General features: G+C 41.7%; 1 protein-coding gene across 1 annotated transcript; it reads left to right on the top strand.

Moving 5' to 3' along the window:
* SBDS (Shwachman-Bodian-Diamond syndrome) lies at positions 1–5,689 on the top strand. The gene is made up of 5 exons (XM_010837405.1): positions 1–373; positions 986–1,115; positions 1,850–2,050; positions 2,618–2,782; positions 3,926–5,689. The coding sequence occupies exons 1-5, from the start codon at positions 246–248 to the stop codon at positions 4,052–4,054; spliced, it is 753 nt and encodes a 250-aa protein (XP_010835707.1). The 5' UTR covers positions 1–245; the 3' UTR covers positions 4,055–5,689.
* The last annotated feature ends 4,643 nt before the right edge of the window (positions 5,690–10,332 follow it).

The following is a 10,332-nucleotide window of genomic DNA, read 5'->3' as shown; positions in this document are numbered from 1 at the left end:
GTAAAAGTCAAAATCCACAGACGTTATTGGTCCCTCTTCCTCCCCGGGTTTCCGCAACACCTGACGCCTGCGCAATAAGTTGGGTGGCTGTATTGTGGCGGCCGGGTTAGTTACGGCGCCGCGCAGTGTGCGGGCGTTACTGTGCCGCGCGCCGCCGGGTGGTTACATCTAGGTGCGGGTGGCCCTGTGGCCAGCGGCGCGGGCCTGCCTTGGTTCGCCGGCCCCAAGATCTGTGAGCTGCCAAGATGTCGATCTTCACCCCCACAAACCAGATCCGCCTGACCAATGTGGCCGTGGTACGGATGAAGCGAGCCGGGAAGCGCTTCGAAATCGCCTGCTACAAAAACAAGGTCGTGGGCTGGCGGAGCGGCGTGTGAGTGATCCTCTCCCTCTGGGCCTTGGCCGAAGCGGGTAGCCTCGGAGACGGCCTCTGGTCGTCTAATGAACCGGCCAAACTGGGGTCTTGTCAGCGAAGGAGAATAGGAAACTTACTTCTGCTGCCTGGGCTTCGCGTCTAAACCAAACATTCCCTTTTATCATTGGTAGTTTTGGTTTCGGGTTTGGTTTTACTTTGCTTTGTTGGTGTCATAAAAGCTACAGCCAAGAAACCTCCATAATCGGGGTCCTTTTCTGAAAATAATGATCAAGGCAAAGGGCGTAGTCTTCCAGGTACTTCTGTAGTTAGTGCGTCTGTCACAGTTCTCTGCCCAGTAGTTTGACTTCACTGCTGCCATCTAGGGATCGGAATTCCTTGGCACCAGCCGGACCCCACCCCTCAGTGATTCACCCATATTCCCACGACGTTTTTCCCCTATAAGTGAAAGCGAATCCAAACAGAGTTCTGGTTTTTGAAAATGTCACCGAGAGTCATTTAGGAGTATTTGTTGTTTCTTACATTATCATTGCCCATCTTGTCTTTTAAGTGTGAATGAATGTCCAAGTTTCAAGAGTACTCACGTAGGACTTTCTCTTCTATCCTCACAAGGGAAAAAGACCTTGATGAAGTGCTACAGACCCACTCAGTGTTTGTAAATGTCTCCAAAGGTCAGGTTGCAAAGAAGGAAGATCTCATCAGTGCATTTGGAACAGATGACCAGACTGAAATCTGTAAGCAGGTGAGTTCTCAGGGCCGCAGCGTCACTGACCCTGATATCCATCACTGACCCTGATATCCATTAGCGTTAGGTATTGTATTACAGGTATGTTAAGCTTTAATAATGTACTGTTTGTTTTTTTTTTGGAGCGAACATTTACTTTGCAATAATTTGATCTGTACAACATCACTTTTAATAATTCAGGACATGGATTCTTTCTATATTTATTTATTTGGCTGTGTTGGGTCTTAATTGCATCACAGGCTTAGTTGCTCAGTGGCATGGGAGATCTTTGTTCCCCCATCAGGGAACGAGCCTGCATCCCCTGTATTGCAAGGTGGACTCTTAACCTTGGAAGTTGGACCACCATGGAAGTCCCAGGACATGGATATTTTTTGCAAAAGCCTCCAGAAATCAGATTATCTGCTAAACTGCCTATTTTTTGTCCACTTATATATTTCTTTAGTGTAATAAACCTGAAAAGAGAACTTTTTTCATTTTCAAGTATTTCATCATTTCCACCCTCTGCTAAGATTGCCTTTACCCCTTCCCCCATCTAAATAAGTAAGATTTCAAAACAAGGTAATCCAGTGCCTCCTTTAGGCAGAGCTCAAATTATTACCAAATATCATAGCTGAAGAGGATGAAATTTAATTTTATTCCCTAGTATTTCATTCCTGTGGTTAGTTAACAAATAGTGTGGAACAAAGACATTGCTTTCTTAAACTTGTTTTTTTCTTATTTTTTTTTTTAAGATTTTGACTAAAGGAGAGGTTCAAGTGTCAGACAAAGAACGGCACACACAGCTGGAGCAGATGTTCAGGGACATTGCAACTATTGTGGCCGACAAATGTGTGAACCCTGAAACAAAGAGACCATACACCGTTATCCTTATTGAGAGAGCCATGAAGGACATCCACTATTCAGTCAAACCCAACAAGAGCACGAAACAGCAGGTGAGTTGTTTTATATATATATATATACATACACACGTATATATAATAATTTTGTTTCTTTTTGGCTGTGCTGGGTCTTTGTTGCTGCACACGCTTTCCTCTAGTTTCAGTGCGTGGGCTTCTCATTGCAGTGGCTTCTCTTGTTTCAGAGCATGGGCTCTAGAGCACAGGCTCAGTTGCTCTGCGGCATGGAATCTTCCCAGATCAGGGATCAAACCCATGTCTCCTGCATTTGAATTCTTTACCACTGGGCCATCAGGGAAGCCCAAGACTTCTCTATGTATTTTGGCTACTAGTACCCAATAAAAAGCATGTTTTGCCCATATTTTCTCATATTCTATGGGTTGCCTTTTCACTTTCTTGACAGTTTTTTAAATCACAAAAGTTTTAGTCTTAAAGTTCAGTTTATCTATTTTTTTCCCTATAGTTGCTAATGTTTTTCATGTCATCTAAAAAACCATTGCCCGGTCCAGCTAGAAGGAAACTGCTTCATTTTGAATACCTTCCTCAGTAATGCATCAGAAGAGACAAAGAAATTGCAAACATTTTTTCATTTTGTCTTGATAGGCTTTGGAAGTGATAAAGCAGTTAAAAGAGAAAATGAAGATAGAACGTGCTCACATGAGACTTCGGTTCATCCTTCCAGTAAATGAAGGGAAGAAGCTGAAAGAAAAACTCAAGCCACTGATCAAGGTTATCGAAAGTGAAGACTACGGTCAACAGTTAGAAATTGTAAGATTAGCGTACTCTTGTTTCTTTGCTTCCTCATGACCAAAATAGTTTCTTCTGTAGTCATAAATGTGGCCCAGACACTTAGAAAGTGTGAACAGTAAGACATTTCCAGAAACATCTTAACCTAGAATTAGGTAAAAAGGTCAAGATCTCCGTAGAACAAGATTGTAGTTAAGAACACTTAAGATTTCTTTGTGTTTGTTTTTTAGTTAAATGATTCCCAGTAAGGAGATATGGGTCATGCTCGTTTTTGATGAGAGAGTATATTTTACAGTGAATCTTCTTTCAGTCTCATTTGCCACAGAATGTTTTTAAAAAGCAGCGAGCAAAAACATCATGTCTCTGGGTCCTCACCCCACAGCTTCAGATAACATGTAAATTCAGCTGTCTGTAAACCCACATCTTAGAGCTTTACAGCTTCCTGACAAATAAATGAGCTCTAGAGCAGGATCTAATGCCTGATGATCTGATGTAATAGAAATAGAGTGTGCAATGAATGCAGTGTGCCTGAATCATCCTGAAACCTCCCCGCCCCCATCCGTGGAAAAATTATCTTCCACAAATTTGGTGCCAGAAAGGCTGGGGACTGTTGTTCTAGAGGATTGTTGAACTTCTTACTGTAGATGTGAAACAACAAAACTCTCCAAAGTTCTAAAATCTTTGCAAAACTTTGCACGTGGTTTCTAAACAGGCCTTCCTCCCCCTTACTTTTTTTCCCTTCAAATGCGGCTCCAGAGAGATGATTTCATTGAACTATAAATTTCAGTGCTAAATTTAATATGCAGAGGACCACAGCCTTCTAATCTAACCACTTCATTTTACAGCTGAGGAATCTGGAAACATCCTCAGTAGGGAAATCAGGGCTTCATCACAGGGGCCTGAGTGCTTACTGAAGGGCAGAGGCTAGACTAGAAGCTAGCCCCGATCCTGTGCAGTCAGAGAGAGACCCAGAAAGTGTGGCGTATTCATCTCAGAGCAAGTTAGAGCTTCGTCACTTATAGCTGATTCACTGTGTTGTACAACAGAAACTAATACAACATTGTACAGCAACTATCCTCCAATTTAAAAAATTTTCTTTTTTTTTATGAAAGAAAAGTTAAAGCTGTGTCCTCGTGTGGTCAGCAGCCGTTTTCAATGTTTCAGGTGTGTCTCATTGACCCCGGCTGCTTCAGAGAAGTCGATGAGCTCATAAAAAAGGAGACAAAAGGCAAGGGCTCCTTGGAAGTACTCAGCTTGAAAGACGTGGAAGAAGGAGACGAGAAGTTCGAGTGACCGTCACCCATCTCTTCAGCTATCAAACACTAAAGCGTTTTCATTTCCCACAGTCCTGTTTTCTTTGTGTGATCAGCCAAATACTTGTTCAGATGAGTGAGTTGCTGTTTTGCATCTTTGTGGCAAACATGTACACGAAAAGACGTTCCTCAGTAAGTATGATGATGTGGAATTCATTTAGTTTTAATTATAAGATGGGGTTTTAGGCAAAAGTGAAAATCCAAGATACGAAGTTCAGAGAAGCATTCAGTTGTTGCCTCATGCCCTTTGTGGCTTTCCCAGGTGAAAGTTATTGAGATAACTCTTTCGGATAAAAAGTTAAATTTTGTACGTTGTAAGAAATTAATGTTAGGAGGGTATATCTGTATGACAGAAAAGGAGGATTTGCCAAAAAAGAAAACATAGAATGTCTTATTTCTACTTAATGAAACGTGTGTATGGGGGTAACTATATCACGACATAATGTAAAACTTGGATGATGACTTCCTGATTTTCTGAAAAATAGATATATGATGACTGCAGGACTTTAATATTCATCAAACATGCTGCCGTAACTTAGATTATTCTTGGTAAAATATAAAGTCATTTATTTCTAATTCTTAAAGTTTATATTATATATTATTAGAGCTGAAATCTTATGTAATCAATAAACCACTTTTTATTTTTGTTAAGCTATGGCTTGTATTTCTAGACAGCTTCCTAACTCCCTTTCTTTTCTCTGCCTTTTGTCTGGTAGGATGGGCGAGTATGGGCAAGTTCTTAGCAGGATTAAACTTGTTTGTTTGGGGAATGGGGGTTGTTCAAGGCAGGCCTGTTCTGTTAAATACCTGGTAAATCTTAGTGAAAATAATTTGGGATGTAATTGAATTTGAGTATTAGTATTTGAGCACTTAAATAGACAATGTAAAAGTTGTTTAAAATCTGCTTATCCTCAAAAGAGATAGTCTAGAACACAAAGTAGGGTTTCACTCAAAATAAACATACAGATCAGATGTATTTTATGGACGGAAGTATTTTTAAGTGAAAAAGATTTCTTGACCTAAACAGGTCTTGATTGGTTTTATAAGCACACAGAATCCACTGCTAATACAATCTCTCAGAAGTGCCCCCATTTTACAAAAACTTCAATTGAAATGACGAACTCTAAAGTTTTTTCTCATAACGTTAGAAGAAGTATTTTTGTTGTTGAATAACATGGGACACACACTTTAATGCTGAAATTGAAATATTGTTCTGATACAGTCTTCAAGACCCCCCTCACTGATTCCGTTTTACTTACATAATTTGTTTTTTATGACAATAATCGAAACTTGAAATCCTGGGAAGAAATTTGAGCCAATGAGGTTTACATTTTTTATTTCTAGCTTAAACAGATAAAGCAGTATTTCAGATCAGAAGTCATAATTGCTAAAAATGTTCAACAGCTGCATATCGAAGCGAGAAAGATAAATGTTACTACAATACTGCCTTAAGTTTTTCCCATTCTCATACTTATTTCTTCTAAAAAGCTGGAACTTTAAGAAATGTCAAATGTAGACCAACCTGAGTCATGTTTCTGAACCTATGACAAATAAAAAAATGTTTACCTTATATTAATTTCATTATTCAAAAATAATTAAAAAGTTTGGTTTGTAATCATTTTTCCAGTACTACTGCTATAATGCATTACCTTAAGGATTATTGGTTTATTTTGTTTTTTCGATGTAAGCTTTACGGTGTACATTTGGTCAGGATGACATTCAGAATTAAGCCTCTTCTATTTTCAGAGCTTTTTTCCTTCTATTATCATTTTTCTAATGTTTATTTATTTGGCTGCACCAGGTCTCTGTGGCATGCAGGATCTTTTGCTGCGGCAGAAGATACTAACGTTTAGTTGCGGCCTGTGGGCTCTAGTTCCCTGACCAGGGATTGAACCTGGGTGCCGTGCATTGGGAGCATAGAGTCTTAGTCACTGGGCCACCAGGGAAGTCCCAGAGCTTTTTTATTTGAAGCTTCCCTTATTCCCATACACAATTATTTGCTCCAGCCTGTGTAACCTCATATATTTTGAAATTCCCCCTTTGGCCTTGATTTTTGCCCAACTGTGTGTTATAGAGAGGGCTTCCCAAGTGGCTCAGCGGTCAAGAATCCATCCGCCAATGCAGGAGACTCAAGAGACACAGATTTGATCCCTGGGTCAGGAAGATCCCCTGGAGGAGGAAATGGCAACTCACTCCAGTATTCTTGCCTGGAAAATTCCATGGAGAGAGGAGCCTGGCGGGCTACAGTCCATGGGGTCGAAAAGTCAGACCGGACTGAGCACACACGCAGTGTTACAGAGAGCTGCTTACGCATCTGCCTGGCACGCTAGATGGTGAGCAGCTCAAGGGCAGGAGATGAGCCAGCTCTGTATCCCACCCTGGTTTGGACCTCGTAGAATAAACGTCTGGGGAGTATAATAAGCATACTCTCAGTGGGGATTCAGAAGTGAGGATGAGTAATGGCAAATTTGGCTGACTGATGACTTAAGCTCAATTGAGTTTTGTCAGCTAAGCCAGAGCTTCCATTGTTCATGGTGGTTTCTCTCAGCCCTCAGGGCTTTGATGTCTGCCAGCAAGCAGCCTCTCACACTGACCCCACGGTGTCATATGTGCACATGCCCTGGGCTGTGATGGGGGGATATAGGTCAGTACTCATTCCTGTAAGCAGAAGCCACACACTCGATTTTAACCTGCATGCTACCCTCAAGCCCCCAGCGTGAGGTCCCTATGATTTTGGTAGTCGTAAGTTTCCTTATCTAGAGATTTTTGCATCCGTGCTCTTAAATTACTGAAATGCAACGTACTGACTCTTTAAAAATACTTTTCTGCTGCTACATATTAGGGGTGGTCGTGTATACCTAGTTGGCCACTAACAGCATTTAATGGCTGAGGTGATGGAGGTCATTGATTTTCATCTACACATATATGTTAATAATACCTCCAAAATTAGCAAGTCTCAATGTAATTTTGTAGCAGCAGCGATTCTTGTGAGCTTAAAGTACAATCCAGACTCATTCTTTACCAGCTAGATTACTTCAAAAATGGTTTTACAACACTCTGAGCATGTGTACTTAAAGGAGCTCAAGACCCCTTCCAAATGCCTCAGGAAGAGTCATCGGTGTCACCAAATTCCTACATATTTTCAGTTGGCAGAGAATGGAAATAAATGGATTATGGAGGAACTGAACAGAACAGAGGTGTTTTTACTGCAGAAAGGAACAGACCTGTCTTCTACACTCAATGCGATTCATATCTTAGGACAGTTTTCCACGTGATAGTACACTTGAATGCCAGAAGATTCTGGAGTGGCACTCTTCCTGGCAGATAAGCATGGTTGATGTACTTTTCAAGGGAAAGGAGCCACAAGTTTACTTATTTATCACATCATGCAGAAATAGAAAGGATGACGACTAGGAATCTTCCATGTAATCAAGGAATCTTGCAGGTAAAATAGCTTGTGCATTTAAACTAGTTTGCAGATTATAGGAGGGTTTTGGACATACGCAGAGGACCCTAATGGGCTGCAGTCCATGGGGTCGCTAAGAGTCGGACACGACTGAACGACTTCACTTTGACTTTTCACTTTCATGCATTGGAGGAGGAAATGGCAACCCACTCCAGTGTTCTTGCCTGGAGAATCCCAGGGACGGGGGAGCCTGGTGGGCTGCCGTCTATGGGGTCGCACAGAGTCGGGCACGACTGAAGCGACTTAGCAGCAGCAGCAGGTATAACATAAGGGAATAGTAAAGAAAGCATTTCTTGGAACTTTCCTGGTGATCCAGTGGTTAAGAATCTGCCTTGCAATGCACAGGACCTAGGCTCGATCCCTGGTGGGGGAACTAGGATCCCATATGCTGTGGTAAGCAACTAAGCCCTCGTGTACACGGCAACTACAGAACCCGTGTCCCACAGCTAGAGAGCCTGCGTGCCACAACAAAAGATCCCCCATGATGCAACTAAAACCCAATGCAGCCAAATATTTTTTTCATTGTAGCATTATTTATTTTAATTGGAGGATAATTAGAATACTGTGATGGTTTTTGCTGTACATCGGTATGAATCGACCATAGGCATACATGTGTCCCCTCCCTCCTGAACCCGCCTCCCACCTCCTTCCCCACCCCATCCCTCCAGGTTGTAACAGAGCACCGGCTTCGGGTTCCCTGAAAGTGTTTCTTAGTGAAATTTATATATAGAGGGAATTGTGTAAAGCTTGAATGATAACTGCTTGATTTTCTCAGCGACATGGTGATTGTCAGGAGTTCAGTAATTGGGTTGAACATGCTGACATAATTAAGGTTTAATAATAATATAGGATATTGTTTTTAAAAGGGCTGTCATCTCTGCAGTTGGGATATTTTTTATGAGTAAAAACAATTAAAGAACTATACCACTATGTAAATAGGATCATCCCTGTTACCAGTCACGCAAAAGCAGTGAGATGGATCTTCTCCAGATACAGAGGGTATAACTTGAAATTTTCATGAAACTTACTTTGGGGGCCCCTCTAAGAGAGAGAGACATCTTCCAGAGCAGTGGGAACCAGGTACAATGAAGCCATTCTGACTTCGTCCAGGAAAGCAGAATGAGCCTCGTATTACGGGCACATGGTACCGAAGACAAACTTTTGTATATATAAGCTCCCCAAGCCAGAGTCCACAGTGACAAGGGCAATAAGTCACTTGTAGTGATTCACCCCAAAACCGCTTCTCACGGGCAGCTCTATATATTCTTGTGTCAAAAAGGTCAGAAATTTATTTATAGTTGTTCATTCTGCCAAACTACCCAGGGAAGCCAGTTAGTCCTTATTAAAACATTTGTACCCAAACTACAAAATCCTTACTGTCAACAGTAGTCCCAGAGTTTGAAAGCAATAGCCTAAGAATTTTTATTAAATGTTTAGTATAAGACTTAAGATATTTAGAAAATTTTAATGGAATGTTTGCACTCCCACCTGCCTGTTGAAACAACTTCAAAATTACTACCAAAATCACTGTTGTCGTTATCTAGTCGCTAAGTCATGTCTGACTTGGGACCCCATGGACTGTAGCCTGCCATGTCCCTCTGTCCATGGAATTCTCCAGGAAAGAATACTGGAGCGGGTTGCCATTTCCCTCTCCTGGGGATCTTCACAACCCAGGGATCGAACTTGCATTGGACCAAAATCACTGGCTGTCATATGGGAGGCTAGAAGAAAGTCTGGATAAGGATTGCCCAGACAATTTTGAAGAAGATTAATTGAAAGGAAATTGTCTCACCAAATAATAAAACTTTAAGTAACTATGATCAAGCCAACATAGAATTGGCAATATAGAATAAGACATATCCATCAATAATCTAGAGCCCAGAGGTGTGAACCCGAGACCCCAAATAGATGAAAATATGAAGTGCAACTCCAGTAAGCAGAAATGTGCCCCTGCTCACCGACTACACACCCGCCAAACCAAAAGATGCCTGTACTCTAATCTCTGGAATCTGTGAATATATATTCTTAACATGGCAAAAGACATTTTGCAGATGGACTTAAGGTTACCTTAAAATAGGAAAATTACCCTGAATTATCCAAGTGGTCCCAGTGTAACCACCTGAGTTCTTAAAAATTAACAAGGACTTCCCTCCAACCCTGGTCAGGCAACTAAGGTCCCACCTGCCGCAGGATGTGGCCAAATTTTTTTTTTTTTTTGAAAAAAGGAAGCAGAACGAGCAGTTCAAAGGAATGAAATGAAGGGAGAAGGGGCAGGAGAGATTAGAACCGTGAGAGGCACCCCACCCACCACTGCTGGTGTCTAAAATGGAGCAGTGGGACCATGACCCAGACAATCCAGGCAGCTTCCAGAAGCTGGGAAGGGCCCCCAGCTGACAGCCATCAAGGGAATGGGGACCTGAAAAGAATTAAATTCTACCAACAACCGAAGGAGTGAGGAACTGGACTCCCCCTTAGGGCTTGCAGGACGGAACAGAGCTGGCCCTGTGAGTTTAGCCTAGTGAGATAGCTGGGCTTCTGATGCTGCACTGTAAGGTAACAAGTTTACGCATTGGCGGTGGTTTTGTTTTCTTTTTTTCTGGGCAGCGTGTGGATCTCTAATTCCCCATCAGGGATTAAACCCACACCCCTGGCATTGGAAGCACATAAGTAGTAGGAACTGTAGATTATGGATGTTTCAGTATGACAAGCATAAAGAGCTGATTTGCTTAAAGACATCTGCATAGTTGATGTCTGCATCTGCATCTGTCTAACAGAACTAAACTCCTACATCA

This window comes from Bison bison, unplaced genomic scaffold, assembly GCF_000754665.1.
Source record: "Bison bison bison isolate TAMUID 2011002044 unplaced genomic scaffold, Bison_UMD1.0 scf7180017864072, whole genome shotgun sequence".
NCBI classification, from domain to species: Eukaryota; Metazoa; Chordata; class Mammalia; order Artiodactyla; family Bovidae; genus Bison; species Bison bison.
The sequence above is the reverse complement of the archived record's forward strand: the minus strand, read 5'-3'. Positions and strand labels throughout refer to the sequence as shown.